The following is a 27866-nucleotide window of genomic DNA, read 5'->3' on the forward strand; positions in this document are numbered from 1 at the left end:
CCTATCTCATAAAGCTACTTACCCTATTAACCACCTAAAAAAACTGCAAATAAGCACACCATTTAAAAAAAAAAAAAGATTATCCTAAAGGATATACAAATGGAAGAAGAAGACAATATGGAGTATTTGCTAGGTGAAATGTGCCAAAAAGTAGCAGTACTTATCACTTAGTTTCTTAACCCTTGTCATTAGAGAGAATAATAAAAGCAAAGAGGAATAAAACAAAATAAATACTACAGAATGTGTCAAATAATTCTTTTTTTTTTTTTTGAAGAACAGTTAAAAAGACTCCAGATTGATGCATCAATATCCCCCCTTTAAGTGGAATGTATTATGCAGAGCTTTTTATTCTTTAAAATGATAATAAGTTCATGAACAAGACTCCCAATGAAATTATAACAGAATGCAGTCAACAGCCAGTGAAAGTTAACACATGGTCAGATAATAAAAAACCATAAGCTTCTATTAATGAGTTAAATAAATTTGTTGGAATTTATGTAAAAAACTGACAAAACTAAATTAAAATCCACAAAACAATGTTGACACATAGCACAATAGTAATTGACAATGGACTCACGCTCTTAGCTGACCTTTAAAAAAAAAAGTCAAGGTCTCTCTACATAATGGAACAATTATTTAAAAAAACAATAATTCCATGATATAGTAAAATTCCATTTACTCCAAAGTAGTGATGGAATGTTAGTTATTTTAAAATTTTGGTTAGTTACTAAACACGTTATATAAAACCATCATAAAGTAAATATTAATATAAAAAGTTAATACCAAATAGAACGTCTTTTTGATGAATCAAAGTACTTTAAGATCCTACTATTTGTTAGGCTTATGAGCAGTAATCATCACTGTATTGAGATCTCATACATCTTACAAGTTACTTTTCTTAATAGGTCCCTGTTATCTATTTGCTTACTTTTCATAAATTATAGTGCAAACAAACAAAAAAAAAGAATCTAATTACTTAAAGCTTTCACTTGTAACAGAATACAACATACATAAAATCTCAGTTACAAAAAATTTACAACATAAGAAAATATGAAATGTTATGTAAAAGGCACCAGGTAAACCTAAAATTAATTACTAAGTGAAGCTAAAAAATAAGTGCTTGGATCCTATTTATATTTGCCTATATGGTTTCTACAATACTTACTCATCACCAAATATTTGATGGCTGTACTCAGGATTAAAAGTTGTGCTGTCATTGTCAAGATCTTCAGCAAAGCGAACTATTAAAAAAAAGAGAGAGAGAGAAATGAAATAAATAATGCATACAACAGCAGTAGTTCCATGATAGCCATTCAGGGTTTCACCAATTTAGGTCATTCTTCTATACTGACAACTGACTGGATTTTTATGAGACAATATAACATTGAAGGGTGATATACTCAAAATGTAGCATTTGGGAATCAGAAAGACAAGCACAATAGAGAAAATTAATAGTTATTTCTCCAGAACAGTGATACTCAAATTTTTTGGTCTCAAGATCCCATTAATATTCTTTAAAATTTCTGAAGATTGCCCAAAGAGCTTTTGTTTATGTAGATAATATGTATCAATATTTTTATGGAATAAGAAATTAAAATATTTTCGTATTATTATGAAAATAATGACCTTGAATGCATCCAAAAACTAGGAATATCAGGAGAAGTTTTCTTGCTCCTTGAATGATAGTGCCTTTCAAATCAGTTCTTTAAAGGTATCTGCATAGGTATGGATGGTGGGGGAAAGGAATGTTAACAACAGCTAGCAATTCTAAAGCACCTGAAGGATTGCAAAGCACTTTAGAAATATTACCTCATTTGATCCTCACAACTCTGAGAGGTGGTATTATTATAATCCCTATTCTACAGATGGGGAAACTGAAGCTGAAACACACAAAGAGGTGAAGTGATTTGTCCAGGGTCACACAAGTTAGTGTCTGAAGCCAGAAATTAAACTCAGGTCTTTCTAATGCCAAGTTAAGTTCTCTAATGATCATAGCACCTATCTGCCTACATAAGAGAGCCAATATCAGTTTCATATGTGCCATTTAGTATATATTTTATTTCTACTTGTTTTATTGGAACCTTACCAACCTCTTTTCAATATATCTGAATATAGAAACAGAGACAGATACAGATATAGAGGAAAATAAATACATAGGCTAGTCATGCAGTGTCTCTTCTTAGGTCATATAATGAGCATTACTAAAGATTCAGGGACAAATAGATGTGGTTTGCATTGAATAATTATGATTATCCTTCAACTATTCCCACAATAAAAGAATCTCTTTTAACTATAATTTCTAGCTTATTAACTTTTCATTCCAAAGAGCTGTTTGGAAGCTATGGTGATGCCTGCCTGACTGTTTTTAAGTGCCATAGACAGTGGTTTTGGGTTGTCAGTGATTTATATTCTAATTAAACAATAACAAATAAACCTAAGACAATACTTAATTGTTAGAAATGGGCAGGATGCTTTTTAAACATAAATAAGACTTTACAGTTCTATTACATAATGCTGAAGAATCCACATATTTCTCTAAATTTTAAATAAGTTACTAAAAGAAGATAATGCAATCTAATTAAATGAGTTAATCCAGTTAATGAGAACACTGAAGAACGGGGAAAAAAAGGTAAAGGACAACAGAAGAAAATTGTTAAGAGAGTAATTGCATTTTTTTGGTTTCATGAAATATATTCAAAGTTTCTTATAGGCTCCTAAAAAGTCACGCATAAGATAGCTCAATCTACATAATTTTCAAAGCCAAAGGAAAACAAACCAAGATAATTATTTACAGGGAACAGCATTATTATAACTGTGTCATTCATGAGAATTTAACCATTCAGAAGTAAGAAGATGTATAACTAAGCAAAAAATAAAGGTTAATTTAATTAGTTTTAGTTTATAAGTGAATAAAATCCTATCCCATATTGCTAGCTTCCCCAAATCATTCCTCTTAAAAAACTGTTGTTCATTTGTTTTTCAGTTGTGTTCAACTCTTTGTGACCCCATTTGGGGTTTTCTTTGCAAAGATACTAGAGTGGTTTACCACTTCCTTCTCCAGCTCATTTTATAGATGAGAAAACAGAAGCAAACAGGGTTAAGTGACTTGTCCCAGAGGTCACTCAGCTCATAAGAATCTGAGGTCAGATTTGAACTTAGAAAAATAAGTTCAGTCTCTAAGCCTGGCATTCTATCCACTGTGTCAACTAGCTGCCCTCTTGAACCATTAAAGTATAATTAGTCTTACAAGTTACACTTAAATACCTAAATTACTCCAAATATATTTGTGATCTCTTTAATATTGTGATCCTTTATAATGCACTCATAGTTATTTCCTATGTACCCAGTATGCATGACATCAATTTATGTTCAACCAATATATTTGATGCTTTTTTGAGATGTCCTAACCTCCCAAGGCACAATGTGTATTAGTATATTCCTTCCTTTTGACAAGTACCAATCCAATTCTCTGATTATATGTTCCTCTGACAGAAGCCTTTATGACACTTCTCCAGAATTCCTTTTTAAGAAGATGTGAGAGGTGAAGAAGAGAATTCTTCAAATTCCATTGTGTTCTTTGACTCAGCCATTTGACATCATGGAAAAAATGTTGGTTTAAAAAAAAAAAAAAAAGAAAGAAAAGAAAGAAAGATGAGCCTTTGTTTCTGAGAGAAGTAAAGAGTCTTTGAATGAAACTTTGCAAGTTGCCAAAAATAGTTTAAACCAGAACTTCTTAAAACTTTTTCCAATTATGACTCCTTTTTGCCCAAGAAATGTTTACATGATTCTGGGAATAGGTATATAAAATAGGTATACAAATCAAACATTTACTGATAACAGATTATGATTCTGTGACCCCCACATTCAGTGATGAGACCCCATATGGCATCACAACTCACAGTTAAAGCTGGAGTTTAAACTTCTTTTCCTATTCTACCCTATGCCTAACTCATAATTCAAATTTCAATGTCTATCAATTATCTATCTGCAGAAAGTGTATGTACACACAAACATACACACACACATTTTCTATATGTCAGTCTTCTTTCTTTCCTATGTGAATACTTATGCCTAACTCATATATATATATATGATCTCATTTACATAACTTTGAAAATATTTCAGGATATGACTTAATCAGCACAATATCATTTACAGACAAAATATTGAGGACTTCACTATCTACAGGTGTACATATTTCATAGATAATTTTAAATTAAAAGTTTTCAAATTTAAGTTAATTTGATCATTATTCTTTAATTGTCCTTTTTTATCATTATTTAAGTTCCTTGATCAAAATTCTTACCCATAATCAATGGCAGGTAAAGAAAATAGTTACTTAGAAAAGCTCTAAACCTCTTTCTTTTTATCTGAAATCATGCCTTCCTGTTGAACTTTGAGTGATTCAAGCATGCTAGAAAATTCCACATATATCCAACTTTATATGTGATTTAGTCAATGAAATGACCTTCTTCTCTTTGTTACCTGCTACTTAACTATATTTCTTTTTTTTTTTTTTTTTTTTAAATTTTTTTTTTTAATTTATTTTAATAGCCTTTAATTTACAGGATATATACATGGGTAACTTTACAGCATTAACAATTGCCAAACCTCTTGTTCCAATTTTTCACCTCTTACCCCCCCCCACCCCCTCCCCTAAATGGCAGGATGACCAGTAGATTACTTAACTATATTTCTACTCTGAGCAAATATATTTCTCCCCAACAAGAAAATGTGAATAGACTGACAAGATTTTATTATATTTTCAACTAAAAAAATGACAGAAAAATAGCACTGTATTTCTTCTTTGAAAAGTACAGGGTTTTCTTTGTGTGTACAACCTTTACTGTCATTAATAATATAAACAAGCTATCATGGAGATTGTTTAAAGTACCTGTAATAAAATGATTTTGGCTATGTATTTTGGAGGTAAAAATATTTATATTACTTTATGTCATGTAACTTTTTTGGTTATAATTACTCTAGTATATAGGTTTTAGGTGTGGGGAGTGAGAATCGTTTGGGAGGCAAGACAATAATAGCCCAACATAATGGAGGTGAAAGAGGTGCTTTATTCCACTGATGGCTCGACAAATTGTTTCACATGAGCAGTGAAAAGAAAAGCAAGGGAGTATTTCAAATGAGCCTAAAACATATATGACAATGAAGTAAACAACAACAACAACAATCCAAAATTAAGAGGAGAAGTGGGGAAAGAAGATAGAACATCCAAGGCTTTGGCTGTAACTTTTAGGATATGGAAATAAATGCAAGTTGTCTAAGATTGAGGGCAGAAGAGAAGTTTCTGCTTAGCCTCAGACTCTTACTCACATTAAGAGATAGAAAAAGTATATTTCTGAAGTCTATAGAGAATTAAGAGCATTATTTTCATTTCTGGAATACTAGAAGTAGAACTGAGCTCCAGGCTAGGACTGAGAAAAAAATATAATGGCAGTAAGGAACTAATACCCTATAGTTCATATAGAATCAAAATTAAAATTATAATTTAAAATATGAACATACAGAAATATATAAGTATATTATATTGATATGACAAAGAACTTTTTAAAACAGGCAACTAACTTTTTTATCTGGTTCTTGAGTCTACCCATTTTCTTTCCCAACACAATAGCAAATTAAAAAAAAAAAAAAAAAAAAGGAAGAGAAAACAGTTAGCCAAGGCACTACTGTATAATAGAAAGTGGATTGTATTTGGAATTGGGAGAGAGCAGTAGGCTTGAAATCCATCTATGACACTTATTAGTTATGTTACATTGGGACAGAGGGAGGGAATAAGCATTTATATAGTACCTAATATGTGCCAAGCACTGTGTTAAGTATACCTTTATAAACTTTTATCAACGGAGGATTCTGGAAAGGTGGCAGAGTAAGTTAGTAAATTTCAAGCTCTCCCAATTTTCCCCACAAATACAATAAATTTGCACCTTAAAGAAAACATAGACTCATGAAAAATCGAGAAGATGGAGTAGAACTGGGGTGCTCCTGATTAAATGCAAGAGGATCTGGGGAAAGATCCAGGGCCGGGATTAACCTGTGTGAAGTGCAAACACCTCCGTGGAGGCAGCAAGTGCAGTCCTGAGGCTAGCTGGGTGTAGCTGGAGCATTAGCAAAAACCACAGAGACTTTCACCTCCCAGACTACTTGTGGAGTCTAGGCCTGAGGAAACCTCGGCTGATTGGGAACACCCGGCCCAGTTATGCTGCAGGATGCTGACCTTGAGGAGAAAGAACCTGCATACCGCTGAGAACAGAGGCAACGGGACAGGGATGCTGCTGGTTGTGGACACCTGTTGGAGGGTAGAGCTCTTAGTTTGGGGTTCCTGGTCAGAAGGGAGAGCTGAAGTGAAGCCAGAGACAAAATCCCCCAGGATTGGAGTTGCTTATACAAATACCTCTTATTAAAAAAAAAAAAAAAAAAATCAGCAAAGAAGAAAGAACCCTAAAATAGAAACATACTACAGGAACAGGAAAGAACAAGGTTCATCTTCAGAGGAGGACACTGAAGTAAAAAAAGCTTTTATTCCAAAGAGTAATGTGAAATGGCTCCCTATCCAGAATTTATAGAACTCAAAAAAAAAAAAAAAAAATTTAAATCAAATGAGAGATACTGAGGAAAAAGTAAAAAAAAAAAAAAAAAAAAACTATCCAAGAAAAACAAGATGATAATGAAAAATAAATTAGCCAACTACAAAAGACTACAGTCTCAAAAATGAAAATAATTTTTTGAAAATTAGAAGTGGGGGCAGCTAGGTGGCACAGTAGATAGAGCACAAACCCTGAAGGCAGGAGGACCCAAGTTCAAATTTGATCTCAGACACTTAACATTTCCTAACTGTGTGACCCTGGGCAAGTCACTAAACCCTAACTGCCTCAGCAAAAAAGAGAAAATTAGAAGTGGACAAGGGGAGGCCAGTGAAGCTATAACAGTGAAGAAATAACAAAAAAGATTATAAAGAATGAAAAAACAGAACAGAATGATACCTCTCATAAGAAAAATGACAGATTTGGAGAATAGATCAAGAAGAGAAAATATAAGAATAACCAGACCACTTGAAAGTTGTGACTAAAAAAGGATTTTGACACAACAGAGCAAGAAATAATCCAAGAGGGGCACCTAGGTAGTGCAATGGATAGAGCACCAGCCCTGAAGTCAAGAGGACCTGAGTTCAAATCTGTTCTCAGACATTTAACACTTCCTAGCTGTATAAGTCTGGGCAAATCACTTAAACCCAACTGCCTCAGGAAAAAAAAAAATAATAATAATAATAATAAAATAAAATAAAAAAATCCAAGAAAATTGTCTCTTTTTAACAATGAGATGATTCAGGTCAGTTCCAATAGTCTTGTGATAAAGAGAGCCATCTGCACCCAGAGAGAGGACTGTGGGAACTGAAGGTGAATCACAACATAGCATTTTCACTCTTTTTGTTGTTTGCATGCATTTTGTTTTCTTTCTCATATTTTTCCTTTTTGATCTGATTTTTCTTGTGCAGCATGACAACTGTATGTTTAGAAGATCTGCACATGTTTAAAATATACTGGATTACTTGCCAAATAGGGGAGGGGATGGGGAAAAGGGAGGGGAAAAAATATGGAACACAAGATATTTTACAATTGAATAAAATAAAAGAATTTGGAATAGAACAAGAATGTTCACAACTATCTTTGAATATATTTTGAAAATAAAATTATTAAAAAAAGAAAAGTTAGTAGTAAAAGAAAAAGAATTTACTTAATACTTACAATTTGTAAATGAAGCAATATATTTCCACTCTTTTGCCTTCCCCTTTCCCTCAATGACAAGTTTTAGTCTTCCTTTCTTATGAATCTTCATCTCATACACACCCTCTCCAATGTTGGAATTTATTTTGTTTAAGACTAATCCTTTGCTTATCCTGCCCTCCCTCTTAAATTAGTCTTCTCCCCCTCTTTTCCTATTTCCCAACTGAATTTAACATATTTCTATTCCATAATCTTTGTTTATTTATGCAATTGTGTTTTACTTTTCTTTCTTTGCTACAGATGAAAAATGAGGTTTGTGGAACACAGTTCTTTCCACTTCTTTCTTCATGTATGAAAACTTTTCATCTAACACAACTATAGAGATTTCCTTCTCCTTAAATCTTCTTTCACCCCAAAATGATTCTCTATCCTTCTTATTTCTATCTTCTCCTAAAATCATCATACACAGAAAAACCATACCTATAACTTCTGTATGTCTTATTTACCTGTCTAAAAGGGTCTTGAAGACTTTAGAGTTCTGAGAAGATACTGTTTCTTGTCCCCCATTCACATATTAACAAGTTATCACAAGTGTGCATTTTCTATTTTTTTCTTTACTCCTGAGTTTACATTTCAATGTCTACTCAGTTCTGGCTTTTTCATAAGGAATATTTATAAGTTTATTTACTTTCGGGCAGTAAATGATGGATTCTTTCTATTTTTATTTTAACCTATGATCCTAAGAGATTCAAGTTTTCATTTATGATTTCTTAAAATATGGCATTTAATCTTTTTTTAATCATGAATTTCAAGAACATAATTAAGATTAACTCTTCATAAATTTTCCAAGTCAAATAATTGTTTATTAATCAATTATAAATTTCCATACCTAAACAATCATCTTTTCACAGAACATTCTGAAACCCATTTCACATGGCCATTCTAAATTAGCTAATATACCATAAACAATGTTATTCGTTTCTGGTCAGACCTAATTTTATTCTATGTTATTTTCTTAAAGACTTAACTACATTTCCATTCTCCACAAAAAGAAACATGGAGTAAAAGGATAGAATTGTTAAAAATCCAGTTAAGTATTATTTTTATCCCTTATGTATGTTAGAATATGAAATCTTCTAAATAGTATATGCACTGCCATAAAGAGACACCTGCATTTTCTCTTTATATCCTGATTCCAGCTCTATGACTTTTGAGTGTACAGGATAATATAATAGAAAGATCTCTTAACTAATACTTTGGAGACCTGAGTTCAAATCCTGGGGCCAAGAATAATTATTAGCTGAATGACCATTAGCAACCCAGAGTCAATTCTTTTTTCAATTGTAATATAATAATATTTTAACTACTTACCTCACTGGGTTGTTATAAGGAAGATGCATTCTTAACTTCAGAGCCCAATAATAGATATGTTATTACTGGGAAATTTCCTTAAGTCACCTGGGTTTCAGTTCTTTAACTATAAAATAAAGGCAGTTAGATGAGATGATCTATAGTTCTTTCTAGATTAAAAATTCCATAATTCAATATTTATGAAGACTGGATTCATCCCATCTAACTGTACACTGAAGTGATCACTTGCTTTGAGTCAGAAGACCTATGTTCAAAACCCACTTATGATATTTACTATCTATATGACCTTGAACAAGTTACTTATTCTTCTTTTACCTCAGTATATGAGATAAAATTAGGGATTTGGATTCCATAGCCTTTGAAGTCTCTTTTAGCTCAAGATCTATGATCTTATCAATACAAAAATACCATAAATGACCTTAAATCTAGGCTTCATTTAAACTGGAAGTCAACATCTATATAAAAGAAAACATTGATCAACAAAAATCCTAAATTGCTTAGAATATACCCTCACTCCTTCATTATTTCTACCTCTCTCTCTCTCTCTGTTTAATTCAAAAGAAACACAAGGAAATGTCCCATGGTTGGCACATTATTTAATCTAACTATCTATAATATAGTCATAATTAAAAGTTCAGATTATTATTCAGAAAACATTAAAGATTATATATATTTAAGGATTTCATTATGCTTACTATACTATTGTTACTAAGTTAATATTCACATATTTTCTTCCATATTAAAAAAATCTATACTGGGTACTTAAGGGCAGAAATTACATCTAATACTTTAATTTTACTTCATTAGTCAATGATGAGCATTTGTTAAATGCCTATTATGTCTCCAGTACTTTGCTAGACCCTAAGGATACAAAAACAATAAATGAACCAGTCCTGGCTCTCAAGTAGTTTATACCCTAAAATGTCTTTGCCTGCAAGGACTCAGATTTTTTTTGAATGTTACTTTGATGAATCTGCAAATTTCTTAAGTATGGACATTCCTTCTATGCCTTTTTATATTATATAATTTTTATCCACATTTTCTCAAAAATCCCCCAGAGGATATGGTGATACCTATGTACTAAAAGTTATCTTTTTATCTTAGACATAGTAACATATCATGTGTGTATTTGATAGAGGAGATTCTTTGCCTCAATTGCTACCTTGCCTTAATCCCTGAATGGGTGTAACCTCAGTCAAACTGAGACTTGTAGCTTAAAAAGGCCAAGGTCTCCCATTTCATCCAGGGCTATATATTGCCACAGATGGTTCTAGAGGGGAAAGTGAGGCAGGAAACTTTACATAGCCCTCCCTCACTTAAATCCAATTCGTTTGCATGTAATGGCATCACCTCCATAATATTATAGTCTTCTTCAAGAACAAAGGGCAAACAACAACTTTTCTGGTCATACATACTTCAATGGATCCATGATCTCTCTTAATAGTAAGAATAACCTATCTATGTCTTTCTATATTCACCTAAGATACTCTCTAATACAAAACACTCCCAGAAAAATTTTAGAGATTTAACAGGAAAATGTGTTCCTAATTATCCTTTCGATAAAAACCCTCCATGATCTTTTCTATCCCTTTGGAAATCTTATACACCGAGATATTCTGAAAGGACAATATCAGAATGTCTTCAAAATTATATACCATTCTTTCCAACACATCATCTTCTTAAGTGTCATTTGTCATTTCTTCAAAAAAATACATTTATATCTCATTTCAATTTCTCTCTGCAAGTTCTTTCTGTAGGTTCTTCTTTTCAATGTTTTGACGCAACACTGCTCACAGTTTTCCACCATCCCCTGCAATATTTCACAAGTATGTTTGTACTCTAAACAGGAATTAATTACCCTTAACTTCCAAGTGTCTACAAGCAAGGAGAACAAGTGTTTGCTTACTTTTCAGGCTCCTTTGACCTCCTCATTGTTCCAAATGTTTGCATTAGTTATATTTTTAAAATAAAAATGTTGTTTAAACAGGTCTGGTTAGTTATCTGACTAGGAAAACTCATTTGTTAAAGGAACAATATGAACCAAGAAGACTGACCCCAAACTTGCACTAAAGCTAGTTATATCAGAATATAAGCTCTAGAATGACAGAAGCCAAAAAAGTGATACAGGCTCATGGATGAGTTATCTATTATCTGAAGAAAGGGGAAAAGCTCATCATCAAAAGGCGATCCTTTTAATCCAGGAGATAATGTGTCCTTGAACAGAACAACTCAGGAAGACCATCTAACTGAGGCATATGATCAATCTGAATCAGAATAGGAAGTATCAACATCAATTAAATCATAAGTCATTTTGTAACAGTTAACAGATTTACATAATCTGAAACAAAAAGATATTTCTAATTAGCCCTCCTCAGTTAAACAGAACACCTCACTGATCAAGCAGAAGTTCTTATTTGTATGTATAAAATATTTATACATATTATATATATAGCCTCATTAGGATCACTGAAGAATGGATATTTCATATATACGAATATCTGCTAGATAATCATTGGAGGCTTATAAAACTGATTAAATACTTCACTGTTTTCTTAAATTATATTCAATATACTCTACACAACATATATTATATGTCACTATGAGTCTTATAGATCTGACTTGGGAGTCAATTAGCTTCAGGCTAATTATGATCTTAAGTAATTTGTCACTTCTTCCTGACTATCTTCAGGAGAATCTTATCCAGATACTTCCTTTCCCAAATCTAGCTCTATCTAAAAATTCAGAAAAACAAGTATGCTTAGTAAGTGAAAAGATTAAAGTCCACAAAGCTTTAGTGCATAGACTTTATGGATATACCTTTTAGATGCTCAGAAGCTTTGTTGATTAAATCTTAGATCCCAAAGTACTATACTTACAAGTAAATCAAGTACATAAATGAAATTCATATGCATCATGTGCTGGCATCTGTCAAATACACAAACATATATACTTTATATACTATATATATAGTATACTACATATACACATTATATATATAATGGTCCTTCCCATTAACAAAAAAAGAATCTTTATAAATCTGAAGGTTACCACTTTTAACATATTTAGAAGCACTTATTCTTCAAGGTATTTATCTCTAGAGAAAACTTTGAAAACTGTTTTAAAATGCAAACAGGTAGTTTCATTATTTATTTATCACTAGTCAAAATTAGTAAAAAAATCTTAATAAAGCTATTTTAAAAGAAATACAATATACTTTCAAAATCATAGAACCCAAAACTAGAGAAATCAAAGGTCTGTTTTAACAGTCATGAATAACAGTATGGATAAACTACTGGCATCATGAAGAAGTAAGTTCACATCAACGACTTACCAGTTCTATAAACTTTTCCAAGCCTAAATCAACTCTCTCAAATCTAAGTTACAGATGTGCTCAGATCTGCTATTGATAAGAACTAAAATGCCAAGTCAGGTATATATACCCAAGGATATTACATGTCTTTAAAGCTCACAGAATTACAATTAGAGGTGGATGGGATTTTCTAATCAACACAACAAGGATTTGTAAGAGCCTATCTATATCAGGCATTTGTTAAACTCTGGGATTATTATAAAGAAAGGTAAAAAGTTTCTGCTTTCAAGGAGCTCACAGTCTAATGGGGAGACAACATGTCAACAACCATGTACAAACAAGATGCATATGAAATAAAGATAAATTAGAAATAAACTCAAAAGGAAGGCACTAACATAAAGGGGATTCAAGAAAAGTTTCTTGCAGAAGGGGAAACTTTAGATGAACCTAGAAGGAAGACAGGTAAGCCTAGAGGCAGAAATGAGAAGGTAGAGAATTCCAGGAATCAAAGTCAGTCAATAAAAATACTCAAAGTTAAGAGGAGTGTTTTGTGTGTGAGGAAGAGCATAGGAGGCCACTCTCACTAACTTTTAATGCCAAACAAGATGATCTTACTTTTGATCCTGAAGGTGATAGGGATCCAGCAAGTTTATGAAGAGAGGGTGTGACATGATCAGACTAGAATTTTAGGAAGATCAATTTGAGAGATGCATGGAATCTAAAGAGGAAAACAAGTAGACAATTTCAATAGTCTAGGCATTAGGCGATTAGACTACACCAGGATGGCAGCAGTCTCAAAAGAGAGAGCAGTATATATGAGATGTTAAGAGGATTCAGCAACAGATTAGCTATAAGGAATAAAAGTAAGGAGTAGAAGATGACACCAAAATTGTGAGCTGGGGTGACTGTGAAGATAGTGGTAACTTCAAGAGTAATAAAATCAGAAAGAGGAGAGAGTTTGGGGAAAAAAAGAAGTTCCATTTTGATTATGTTAAATTTAAAATGTCTACAATTGGAGAGTAATCCTGGAAGTCAGGAGAGTATTTAGGGCTAGAGAAGTGAGACACCAAGCAAAACAGTATAGAAGAATACAGTGGCAGAAAAGAGCTCAGAACAAAGCCATAGTTAACCCACAGTGAATTTCATCATGAAGTGGATAAAAATCTAGTAAAAGAGATTACGAAAGAGCTATCAGACCTCTGGGAGAAGAACCAAGGGAGAAATTCCCCTAGTATGGGATGATGATGATAATCATCGCTCTGGTTTGGTAACCTCAGAGTTAATTTCTTTATTCTTCCTTCTTTTTTCTTCAGTTTTTAATATTCCAATCAGTTGCCAACTGATTATATTCTACCTATTTCTTTTTCTTCTCCACTTACAAAAACCTAATCATTTCTCCCCTAGTCTACTATAATAGCTCTAAGTTTCCAAGTTATTCTCCAAGTTTCCTAGATCTTTTCCCTAATCCATATTCCATTGAACTGTTAAAATAAATTTTTCTTGGATGCAAGTTTGACCATTATCAACCTCCTGTTAAAAAAAAATCTTCAGTGGATCTCTATTACTTCTGCACGATAACTTCTAAGTCTGGCATTTAAAGTCCTCCACAATCTGACTCCATTTCACATCACTACCCTCCTTCTACTCTATGTTACAACTAAGCTGGAATACTAGTTGGTCTCTGAACTTGACACTTCTCTCTGCATGCCTTCACACAGCTGTCTCCCATCCCTAAAATATATTCCCTCATCACAACCATTTCTTAAAATTCTTCCAAGTTCAGGTGCCATTACTTAAAATTTCTCGAGTCTCCTAGTATATTGGTATATTCCAATTGGTATAGTTGCTACTAGTCTCTTTCTCTAATTATATTTTATTTTCTTATTTATATGTTTTATTCTTTTGGCAGAATTTAAATTCCTTAATCATGAAGCTCAGAAAGAACAAGTTATGCCAGGCAAAACTCATTTGTTTTTTTGATAGGGTTATTAGAAAATTAGTTTAAGGAAATATTGTTGACACAGAATACTTGAATAATAAAGTATCTTCATTCTGACTTTTTTTTCTTTTGGGGGGAGAGGGAGTAAGAATAAACACTTTAAAAGGAAATAAATACTTTAAAATATTTATTGTAATATTTCATTTTACTTTTATTTGCATTGTCATATAAGCTTTTGTTTCTTCAGTTTCTTTTGAGATACCTTTTTTTTTTTTTTTTTTTTTGAGCAACTTTCTCTTCAAGTTTAGGAACAATTTTGCTCCTTTTCAATAAGTACCATATCACAGTGTTGGTGGAATTGTGAATACATCCAGCCGTTTTGGAGAGCAATTTGGGACTATGCTCAAAAAGTTATCAAATTGTGCATACCCTTTAATCCAGCAGTATTACTACTGGGCTTATATCCTAAAGAGATCTTAAAGAAGGGAAAGGGACCTGTATGTGCAAAAATGTTTGTGGCAGCCCTCTTTATAGTGGCTAGAAACTGGAAATTGAGTGGATGCTCATCAATTAGAGAATGGCTGAATAAATTGTGGTATATGAATGTTATAGAATATTATTGTTCTCTAAGAAATGACCAGTAGGAGGATTTCAGAAAGGCCTGGAGACTTATATGAACTGATGCCGAGTGAAATGAGCAGGACCAGGAGATCATTATATACTTCAACAAGAATACTACATGATGATCAATTCTGATGGATGTGGCTCTCTTGAACAATGAGATGAACCAAATCAGTTCCATTTGTTCAATAATGAATAGAACTAGTGACACCCAGTGAAAGAACTATGGGAAATGAGTGTGAACCACTACATAGCATTTCCACTCCCTCTGTTTTTGTCCTCTTGCATTTCTGATTTCCTTCTCAGGTTAATTTTACATTATTTCTAAGTTCAATTCTTCTTATGCAGCAAAATAACTGTATGGATATGTATACATATATTGTATTTAACATGTACTTTAACATATTTAACATGTATTGGTCTACCTGCCATCTGAGAGAGGATGGGGGGAATGAGGGGAAAAGTTGGAACAGAAGGTTTTGCAAGGGTCAATGCTGAAAAATTACCCATGCATATATCTTGTAAATAAAAAGCTATAATAAATAAATAAATGCCATCTCAATATGGCAAAGAACTCATATATGGGGTTAAATCAACTATGAGCCCTGTAAGTACAGTGTTATTTTTTGGAAGCTTTGCTAATCTGGATATGCTCAATGACAAGAGAATCCACATCCAAACCCTTTAGTTTCCTGTTATGCTCTGTGTTTTTAAGCATATGCAGCAAGAACTCAGCACTTGGGGGCTGACTTTATTTTTTGAGTGAAGTGATATACAGTTCTCTGTCCCCAGTCATCCAGCCATAAACAAGGCTACTTCACCTTACTATAACATTGTTTAAAATTCCTATATTTTTCTATATTCTACATTTACATTGTTTCTATATTAACAGAATTAGTGATAACTGAGATCTACTTATATTCAAGTAGAAAGCTATGAACCACAGATATACAAAGTTATATGTTAAAAGTTAAAAAGTTCTTGCACAAATGAATCCTACCTCAGCATAAAATAAGCAACTTTTAAGAAGTGTATATATTCAAGAGCACAGAATTTAAAACACCGAAAATGTAACATACCTAATTTAAGTTGGATTGCTTCATTGGTGTTGCACTTGTACTCTGCCAGCTTCTTTTCCATAGCACTCTTGTATTCCACTAAAAATTTTTCCACTGCACCAAAACCTATGGGAGAAGGGAAAAGTATCAAAAGCATTTGGTTAGAAGTTATTTGAATGCTAAATAAAATTATAAGAATAATATTAGGGAAATTAAAGCCTAAACACAAAATCTTAATCTCAAATTATGGAAATACAACAATACAAGAAACAAAAAAATCATCTTTTTACCCAATAATCACCTCATTAGGAATCTACCATGTAAATGTTGCTTTAAAATAAATAGCATTTACATAGACTTTTAAGGTTTTCAAGACACTTCATGAAGTAGATAGAGCACAAGGCCTAGACTTAAGACATGAGTACAAATCTAGCCTCAGATACTTAGTAGCCATGTGACTCTGGGCAACTCACTTATCCTCTGTTTCCTTCAGTTTCTTCATCTGTAAAATGGAATAATAATAACAACACGTACCTCCCAAGGTTGTTTTGAGCATCAAATATAAGAGTAATTGTAAATTGTAATAATTATAAATCTCTTAGCACTGTGCCTGACACATAGTAAGCATTACATAAATATCAGCTATTATAATCTTCACAACAATCCTGTAAGGTAGGTGCAATTATTACCCCCACACCAATAAGGCAATAAAGACTGAGGGATTAAATGACTTGTCCATAGTCACGTTGTCCGACGTTTGAAGCTTGAAGCAGGAAGGGAATAGAGTGTTCCTTCTAAATTCAACAATTAAATAAAAAAGACAAAGATTTTCATATATATGTTACATGTGATTGAAAAAAAAATCCAAATGTTCAACAATAAGGAAAAAGATAAATTGTGGCACATTAATGTGAGAGGAATAGCAGTGGAATAAATAAAAAACAGAACCAAGAGTCAGGAAGACCCATGATTATAAATTGAAAAATTGTCCAAATTGGTAGAGGGAACTTTCCCCACCAAAGACATCGTACGTCCGGAATAAAAATAATTAATGGAAAAGAAAATAACTAAACTTGCTTATCAACTGAAGCATCTTAATTTATTAATTATAGTGATGCTCTATGTTAAGTTTCTGATTTTAAAAATTAATAAAAATATCTTGTCTTAAACTAGTCAGTATGAATATGTTGACAAATAATGGCTAAGAAGCTGCCCTCAATATCAAAAAGATGTGGATCTGAGTCTAGCCTCTGATACAGACTCATATCAAATCATTAGCCTCTTGGTGTCTGGTGCACTAAGATATATGATATGTAATATTTATACGAAAAAAATTTGTAGAAAAGATGGTTCTATACCAATAAAATAAAAAATACAGATCACTTCGATTCTCCCCAAAAGATCTCATTAATCTCCTTAAAAAGTTTAAAATGGCTTCTAGGGGAAAAAAAAAAAGGGAGAAAGAAAATCGTTTTTGGCAACTACTATATATCATTTGATGTTAGAAAAATGCTGCTGTGGTAGAAATGGCTAATGCATACTATATTATTAATTGTGTACTATTAAGATGACAATGCAGCTTTCAGATACAACATGGCTTTCAAACAAAAATCTTTACTGTTTAGACGATACAATAAAGGAATAAAATAAGAACCACATTCAGTGATCTCACAAACTATTGCCACCAATCTTTAGAGGACAGTTTTGGCAGGAACTAAAAATATTTAGTCAATTAACCAAAGTAACTAAGTCACTCCACTTCATCCTTTCCTTTATACTTGCAACAGCCTTAAATAAAACCAATGTACTTTGCAGTCAGAAGACCGGCCTTTCAGTCACAATTCTTCAAATCAACTTTGTGACTCTTGGTAAGTTTTACTTCCTCTTCTAAAGTGTACATAATTATACTTATTATAATCCATATACTTCCTCTAACCAGGCTCTCATGAGGAAAGAGCTTTATAAAGTAAATAAAATGTTATGCCAATTTATTATAATTCAAGTACTGTAACTAACACTGATTTGTCATCAACTTGGCAAGCAATAATATGAAACTTGGGTCATTCATTTTGAATAGTATTGTTGTATATTATAATATGTTCTATCAAAAAAACCTAAAATATTTTCCTTACACTACCCTGTGAGGTAAACAGCACAGTTTTCAGATAAGGAAACAGAGATCCAAAGAAGTCAGTGACTAGTTTGGGGGGTGAAGAGGAATCCTTTTATCAGAAGGATTCAAACTTGAGCCTCTTAGGTACAAATCTGCTGTACTTTTTCCTAACCAAAGCTGCTTCTCATCAGGCCTATACTCTAAGCCTGTCTAGCTAGCTTGGCAAGACCTACTAGTATTTGTGTTCTTTTGGCATGATCTTTGAAGAAGAGATAATATTGCTAAATTAAAGTCACTCCCATAGTAAGCTGGATAGCTTGGCTGAAATCTTGGTTTGATTTAAGACTAGATGTAAAAAAGTTATTTTCCATACCTGGTTAACAGAACAATGACTGTGCTGCAATTGCTGCCAATGAAGCAGAATTTCATTATTTTCAATGCACCACTACACTCAAGATACTTAGTTATCTATATATGTATATGCTTTTCCTAATGTATGCAGTTCTTAGGATTTTTAAGTATTACTAAAAATATCCATAAATGTGTTAAATATCTGCTTCATGTCAGTTCATGAATAATATTTCTTAAGGAATTTTGCATAAATGAAAATAAAAGGCAAAAAAGTTTCAAAAAAGTCCATAAATCCTATAACAATATAAGAGAACAATAAAAAAAAACAGTTGGAAGCACAGTAAATATAGCCATCACAATCTGGAATCAGGAAGACCTAATTCAATTCTAACCTCAACCACAGTTGCATGACCTAGGCAAATCACTTTACCTGCTAATTTGCCTCGGTTTCCACTAATTAAAATGCATTTTATAGTTGTTATAAGGATCAAATGAGAGATTTGTTTTTCTAAAATGTGTTTAATATAAGACCTGAAACACAGTTAATGCTATATAAATGTTTATTCTCCCCCTCTCTGTTAAGACACCATCCTTATTTTCTTAAGAGGCTATACAAAGAATAGAAAGAATAAACTAGGAAATATTACTACTAAGTTCTGCTTCTCATCACTACTTTTGAAAAACATATGAATTGAGACAGAGATTAATCATATTAAAATTCAAGAAGCTGATAAATTTCTCTGTATAGCCTTGGTGTTTTTTTAAGTCTACGTTGACCTCTATGCATAAGCTAAAACTAGATAAGCTGCAAATATCAGCAAAACCCCTTTGTAACAAAGATCATGTTATGGTGAAAGAACGGTACAAAGAAAGGGCATTGTACTACAATACTGGTCTCCTGATTCCTCCTAACAATTAAAGCTAAACAAAAGTAGAAAAAGTGCTTCCACCTTCAAAAGGTCACAGGTTCAAAGATTTAGAACTGGAAGAGAATTTGATGATCATCTATCTAGTCCAACTCCTTTATATCACAGATGAGAAAATTGAGGTTTAGAGACATTAAATTACTTGCTTGTGGTTAGACTGTTACTGAGGTATAATTTCAACTTTGCTCCTAACTCCTTATCTCATGTTCTCTCTCTTGCACCAAGTAACAGGTTCCTGTTCTCTTAAATTAAGTCTTCAAGAAAAAATTGGATAATCACTTCTTGGCCACTTGTCTGTAGCAGAGATATTTTTTTCAGGTACAATTTGTACAAAATGGTCAAAACACCTCCAACTCTAAAATTCTATGACTGTCTCTGAATCCAGATTCTGTCACTTAACTGGCAGACACAGGTCTAATATCAGGTTTTTCATCTCTCTACCTAGGATGGTTGGCTAGATTTTTCTTTATATTTTTTTTGTTGTTTTTCAGGACCTTTTGTGACTTTATTGGGGGTTTTCTTGAGAAAGAGACTCAAATGATTTGCTATTTCCTTCTCCAGATGAGGAAACTGAAGCAAAAAGGGTTAAGTGACTTATCCAGGGCCACATAGCTAATATTAGAAGCCACATTTGAACTGAGGAAGAGGGGGTCTACCTGAATCCAAGCCCAGAGAGAGCCACCTAGTGGCCCAAGACTCTTCCCTAAATCCTCTGACTCAGAGGAATTAAAACTTCAGATAGGACAGTCAATAGGGAATTAGAGGAAGGACTGAACTATCCCTAAACTGAACACAAGGGAGAAGTAATGATGTAATTAGGGGTGGAGATTCACACTCACTGGGGGGGATTATGAGCTCCAGATAACTTGAGACTTCTGTAGTACTCAGCCAATGGGGCATCAGGGGAGGAACTTGAATTTTGAATATAAAAAAAGATAAGTATTTAATTCCAGGAGTTCCTATTCCACAGGATACCCACTTCTGCAGTTGTGTAATTAAAAAAACTTTTAAACATCATCTCTCTCAAGTCCAGTGGAGTTATTTCTCACATTCTTCATTCACCTTCAAGCTCTATAACCATTTGTCAAGACTGGCAGATTCTACCCATCTAATTCATCCTCCTCCATTCATATGGCCATCCTCCTAAAGTTCAAGATAACACCAGCTTCCTAATTAGTACTACTGATCAAGAAGCTTCTTTGTCTCACCATATCCTACAGAATAAATTATAAATTCTCTGCAATTTACAAATAAATATATACAATCATCACATCGCCTATGGACTTATTGAAAATCTAATTAATCTCTCTACTTCAAATCTTCCTTTTCAGTCTATCCTATACATATGCCAAAATGACTTTTCTGAAGTGCAGATTCCGAGATTCCCAATTACCTCTAGGATCAAACATAAAGTTCTTAGTGTAGCCTTTAAAGCTCTTCACAACCTAGACCCTTCCCACCTTTATAATGTCTTACATTTTATTCTTCCTTCCACACAGTACAATACAGATATGCTAATAAGCTGTGGCCTGTGCAAAGAACATAGCATCTTGTCACTGTAATAACTGTACTTTTGCAGTGGCTGACCCTTATCCCTGGAATGTTTTCCCTTCTCATTTCAAGATTCTTGGAATCCCTGGCTTCCTTTAAGCATTATCTCAAAATAGAACAATCTGCAAAGGGCCTTTTTCCAGTCCCCCCAGCTATTAGAGATCACCTTACAATCTACTTTTATGTACCTAATTACATATTGTTTGCCCTATTAGAATGTAAGCTCCTTAAAGGGAGTGAACTGGTTTTTTTTTTTTTCTCCTTTCTATGTATCCCCAGCACTTAACATAGTGTCTGGTCCTCTAAGCACTTGATAAATGCTTGCTGATTGATAAAAATCACTACATTCCTTTATCTAGTCTACATAAAAAAGATATAAAAATTCTTAACTTTGACTTAAAATTATCTAGTACTTACAGTAGCATTTTAAATAAAATGAATGCTAAATATCTCTTGATATTCATTACTCATATCTTTGTAAGTGCTTAAAATATTACAGAATATTAAAGTGCGGAGTTTTAAAATTTTATGAAGGTTTAAAAACCTATATGGACATAACAACTCTTGAATATCAGCAAAAAAAAAAAAAGTTAGCACCACCATGACTAACTTGTGAAATAGCAGAAAAACTTATGGTATATGAATATGTTGGATTATTGTACTATAAGGAATAGTGAATATGAAGCTAGGGAAAACATTACATGAAGTGATAATGAACAAGACAAAAATCAAGACTATATTCAAATCTACAATCACAAAAATGAAATCAACTTCAAATAACAACAAAATTCAAATCAAAACTGATTATTAATAACTTGCAAAGAAAGCATATATCTCTACCAATTATTTTAACAAACAGAAAATATGTAGGACTACATGCACTATCCTTTATAATCAGAAGCTATTTTACCATCAATTAAATTCAATATTTGAGAATCTACTATATGTAAGGGCACTGTACTAGATGTTATGGGTAGATACAAAAATGTTAGATCTCATCTAAATGTGTCATGATTAAAAGAACATGGGTCATACAGATGGGTTAACATGATATCACATTATTATAAGAACTGTGACTTTGACAATAAGTCAATATAATAATTTTACACTTGAAAGATTTTATACTTTACCATTACATGTCTTATATATATGTGTATATTAAAAGCAAAACAAAAATCTGTCAATATAATCTTGGAAACTATAGTTTTAACCACTTAAAAAGATGCCAGTCACTTAATCCCAACTGCCTCAGCAAAAAAAAAATTAAAAAAAAAAAAAATGCTAGCCTGATGTTTCTAAAAACATATACTTTTACTTGTAGGTATAGTACAATGTACCTAAAACAGTCTTCCACATACAGCAGACATTCAAATATTTGCTAAATAAATATCAGAATCTCCTGTTTCAGAAAGTAATAGAAATTCTTTTTATCTGGACTAATAGATATTGCAACTTAATGTATTTTACAAAAGATGACTATATATCACAAGCTAAAGACATCAGAGTTGAAACATTAGATGATACATTAAATACTGTATTATCTAAAGCCTTTGGTTTCAATAAGGGATAAATCTTCTAAAAGCATATTCTAAAATCCACAAATATTTCCATATCCTTTAATATTCTTGCACACATAGGAAATGGAAACTGAATGAATGCCTTATCAGCTGGGGAATGGCTAATTAAGTTATGGCATAAAAAAGTAATGATGTATTATGGTTCTATAAGAAATAATGATCTGTTTGATTTCAGAAAAGTCTGGAAAGACTTAAGTGAACTGATGCTGAACCAGGAGAACATTGTACATAATAACAAGATTATGTGATGATTAACTATAATAAATTTGGCTCTTCTCAAAAATGCAGTGATTCAAGATAATTCTAATAGACTTGGGATGGAAAATGCCATTTGTATCCACAGAGAGAACTTTGTGGATTGAAGCAACCTTTTTTTGGGTTGGTTTCTTTATTTCTCACGTGTTTCCTTCCCCCTCCTTTTTGGTCTGATTTTTCTTGTATCACAGGTTAAGTATGGAAATATGTTTAAAAGGATTTCATATGTTTGTTTAATCTATATTGAATCGCTTGCTATCTGACTTAGGAAAGGAAGAGGTGATGGAGAGAGGGAGAAAAATTTAGAACACCAAGTCTTATAAAAATGAATACTGAAAAATATCTTTACATGTATTTGTAAAAATAACATCCTATTAAAAAAAAAAATTCTTGCACACATCCTCACATAAATCCTCCACAGGGCGTCAGTCTTTTAAGATTGTGTAGGCAAATCTATAGTCATGTGAAAAAGTGCTCTAAATCATTACTGATCAGAGAAATGCAAATTAGAACAATTCTGATACCTTTCAGGTTAGCTAACATGACAGGAAAAGATAATGATGTATGTTGGAAGGCATGTGGGAAAACTGGGACAATAATGCATTGTTGGTGAAATTGGGAAATGATCCAACCATTGGGAAATGATTCTGGAGAGCAATTTGAACTATACCAAAGAACTATGAAACTGTGCATATCCTTTGATCCAACATTGTCACCACTGAGTCTGTATCCCAAAAAGATCATAAAAGAGGAAAAAGACCTACATGTTTGTAGCAGCTCTTTTTAAAGTAGAAAGGAATTGGAAATTGGGTAGATGCCTGTGAGTTGGAGAATGGATGAACAAGTTATAGTAAATGAATATAAAGGAATATTATGTACTAAAAGAAATGATGAGATGAGGGGATTTTAGAAAAACCTGGAAAGATTTATATGAATTGTTCTTGAGTGAAGTGAGCTGAACCAGAAGAACACTGTACACAGTAAGGGCAATATTATGTTATGATCAACTATGACAGACTTAACTCTTCTTCGCAATGTAACGATCCAAGACAAATTCAGTAGGCTTGGAATAGAAAATGCTGTCTACATCCACAGAGAATTATAGACTAAATGCAATTGAAAAATACTATTTTTGCCTTTTTTTTTAATTTGATTTTTCTTTCTTGCAGTTTTCCCCCTTTGCTCTGTTTTTTTCACAACATAAACTAATATGGAAATTTTAAAATGACTATACATATATAACCTATATCAGACTGCTTGATGTTTTGGTAAGAAGAGAGGAAAAAAAATTGAAATCCAAAATCTTACAAATTGAATGTTATCATCTAAAAAAATAAACAAAATAAAAAAGATTATGTAGACAACAGTGTAGCAAGTAGGCTACTATTACTTGTTCTTATTACATAACCGACTAAGTTCTCCTTTTAGAATTAAATATCTTTGGTTATATTTTATGCCTTTTATGTACAATTCATTGTTGCTTAATATGCCATAACCTATTTAATTCCTCTTATTACTCCCTATCACGCTATATGTGGACCTATAATGTTGAGTCTGGAGAATTTATAGCCATTTATGATTCTTAACCAAGTGGCACCATCTGAAAAATACTGGTATTAAAAAAGATTGGTTTTATTTTAGGGAAGAGACTTAAGGTTACTGGAAGTACTGTTCAATTTCCCAAATGCTACCTAGCGTATTATCTTCCTCTTATTCACTTCTGGGTTTAGTTTATTGTTCATCTGCTATGTTTCTCTAATAGTCAAGTATTTCATTCTCATAGTCTCTATCCAACTCAATTCAATAAACATTTATCAAACACTGATTCAGTGTCAAGCATTGATTGGAATTTCAGATTACAAAGATAAAAATAAAAACACTCCCATCCCTCAAGAATATTACATTCTATGTTTGTGGCAGCCCTCTTTGTAGTGGCCAGAAACCAGAAACTGAGTAGATGCCCATCAATTGAAGAATGGCTGAATTGTAGTATATGAATATTATGGAAAATTATTGTTTGGTAAGAAATGACCAACAGGATGATTTCAGAAAAGCCTGGAGAGACTTACATGAACTGGTGGTGACTGAAATAAGCAGGACCAGGAGATCATTATATACTTCAACAACAATACTATATGATGATCAATTCTGATGGACCTAGCCATCTTTAGCAATGAGATGAACCAAATCAGTTCCAATGGGGCAGTAATTAACTGAAACAGCTATACCCAGCAAAAGAACTCTGGGAGATGACTAAGAACCATTACATAGAATTCCCAATCCCTATATTTTTTGACTGCCTGCATTTTTTGATTTCCTTCACAGGCTAATTGTACACTATTTCAGAGTCTGATTTTTTTTGTACAGCAAAATAACGGTTTGGACATGTATACTTATTTTGTATTCAATTTATACTTTAACATATTTAACATGTATTGGTCATCCTGCCATCTAGGGGAGAGGGTAGAGGGAAGGACAGGAAAAATTGGAACAAAAGGTTTGGCAATTGTCAATGCTGTAAAATTACTCATGCATATAACTTATAAATAAAAAGCTATTTTTTAAAAAAAGAATATTACATTCTAGAACTTTGGGTCACTTCCAAGTCAAGATGGGGACAATGGAGGAGAATTTATTTTTTTATTTTTTTTTATTTTTTTTTTGCTGAGGCATTTGGACTTAAGTGAATTCCCTAGGATCACACAGCTAGAAGTGTTAAGTGTCTGAAGCCAAATTTGAACTCAGGGCCTCCAGATTTCAGGGCTGCTGCTCGATCCACTGCCCCACCCAACTGCCCCAGGAGAAAGTTTTTAAGAGTGCTAAAAGAAAAAATTGTGGGAAGATTCTCTGACTATAGTTCTAACACTGTCTATTGCACTTTGCTGCTTCTCACAGAACATTTTGTTTTTGCAATTTTTTAAATGCAGTTATACAATTTTTACAGTCAAAGGTTCTGATGAAGGCCTCATTTCCAAAACATATAGAGAATTGACTCTAATTTATAAGAAATCAAGCCATTCTCCAATTGATAAATGGTCAAATGATATGAACAAACAATTCTCAGATTAAGAAATTGAAACTATTTTTAGCCATGTGAAAAGGTGCTCCAAATCATTATTGATCAGAGAAATGCAAATTAAGACAACTCTGAGATCCCACTACTTACCTCTCAGATTGGATAAGATGACAGGAAAAGATAATGATGAATACTGGAGGGGATGCAGGAAAACTGTGACACTGATACATTGTTGATGGAATTGTGAACCAATCCAATCATTCTGGAGAACAATTTGGAACTATGCTCAAAAAGTTATCAAATTGTGTATATCTTTTGATCCAGCAGTGTTACTACTAGGCTTATATCCCAAAGAGATCTTAAAGAAGGGAAAAGGACCTCTATATGCAAAAATGTTTGCAGTAGCCCTTTTTGTAGTGGCTAGAAACTGGAAATTGAATGGATGCCCATCAACTGGAGAATGGCTGAATAAGTTGTGTTATATGAATGTTATGGAATATTATTGTTCTGTAAGAAATGACCAGCAGGATGATTTCAGAGAAGCCTGGAGAGACTTACATGAACTGATGCTAAGTGAAATGAGCAGAACCAAGAGATCATTACACACTTTGACAATAATACTATATGATAATCAACTCTGATGGATGTGGCTCTCTTCAATAATGAGATGATCCAAATCAGTTCTAATTGTTCAGTAATGAAGAGAACCAGCTACACCCAGTGACTCTGGGAAATGAGTGTGGACCACAACATAGCATTTCCACTCCTTCTGTTATTGTCTACTTGCATTTTTGTTTTCCTTCTCAGGTTATTTTTACTTTCTTTCTAAATCTGATTTTTCTTGTGCAGCAAAATAACTATATATATTTATACATATATTGTATTTAACATGTATTGGACTACCTGCCAGCTAGGGGAGAAGGTGGGGGGAAGGAAGGGAAAAGTTGGAACAAAAGGGTTTGCAAGGGTCAGTGTTGAAAAATTACCCATGCATATGTTTTGTAAATAAAAAGCTTTTATATATATATATGCAGTTATACAGTATTTTGTTTTTCCAAAAAACTATACTGAGACCTTTTCTTATTTATATTACCTGTATTTCCACTACATTTATTCATTTACCTCCTCTCCCAGAGAACTATACCCCATAATAAATAGAGGAAGTTGAGAAAAACATTCTCCAAACTAACCAATAATCAAGTATAGCATTACATACAGTGTATCATCTTCATGGTTGCCCCCACTGTTACAAAATATAGTGGGGTTGGAGCAACTAGATGGCAAAGTGGATAGTCATAAGGCCAAGAAGTCACAAGGACCTGAGTTCTAATCCAGCCTCAGATACTTAACACTTCCGAAATGTGTGACCTGGCCAAGTTACTTAAATTCAACTGCCTGACCAAGAAAAAAAAAAAATTAGTCAGGTAAAGGAGGTAATATCTATCTCTGAAGCCAAGCTCTTGATCACTATAATTTTGAAGAATTCAGTTTTATTTTATTTGTTTTTTTACTTACATTACTACAGTAGCAATTATGTATGTTCATTGTTTTTCTGGTTCTGTTTATTTCATTTGCATCAGTTCATCAAAACCTTTGTCTATATATAGCATGCTGATTATTCCTTTTAGCATAGTAAACAATACATTATATGCATATATCAATTTAAGATAATCCTTAGTTAAAAAGCATAATCTATTTTCAGTTCTGTGATACCATAAAGAATATTGTTATATTTTGGTACATTATGGGGCCTTTCTTTTTATCAATGTCCTCCAGATATATTCCTCACAATGGAGATTTATCATGTCAAAGAACATGAATGTGTCAGTCACTTTTCAAATTGCTTTCCAGAATGGTTGGACCAATTCACAAAGTTATCAATAAGGCATTCATTTGAATGCCATTTCGTTTTTTATAATCTCTCCAAAAGTGACTTCTGTTTTTGTAGGCTTTGCCAATTTGTTAGTTTTAAGGTAAAACCCTGAAGTTGTAATTTGGATTTCTTATAAAAATAATTTGGAGCATTCTTCTGTAAG

At 32.7% G+C, this 27866-nt stretch overlaps 1 protein-coding gene across 1 annotated transcript in view; it reads right to left on the reverse strand.

The window, feature by feature from the left end:
• Positions 1-27866, reverse strand: part of HAT1 (histone acetyltransferase 1) — an 88336-nt gene that overhangs the window by 45682 nt on the left and 14788 nt on the right. The window contains exons 2-3 of the mRNA XM_031960464.1: positions 16063-16167; positions 1166-1241 (exon numbers count right to left, since the gene is read on the reverse strand). Of these exons, the coding sequence (XP_031816324.1) occupies positions 1166-1241; positions 16063-16167 (181 nt within the window). The remainder of the gene's footprint in view (positions 1-1165; positions 1242-16062; positions 16168-27866) is intronic.

The sequence above is a fragment of the Sarcophilus harrisii genome, chromosome 3 (genome assembly GCF_902635505.1).
Source record: "Sarcophilus harrisii chromosome 3, mSarHar1.11, whole genome shotgun sequence".
NCBI classification, from domain to species: domain Eukaryota; kingdom Metazoa; phylum Chordata; class Mammalia; order Dasyuromorphia; family Dasyuridae; genus Sarcophilus; species Sarcophilus harrisii.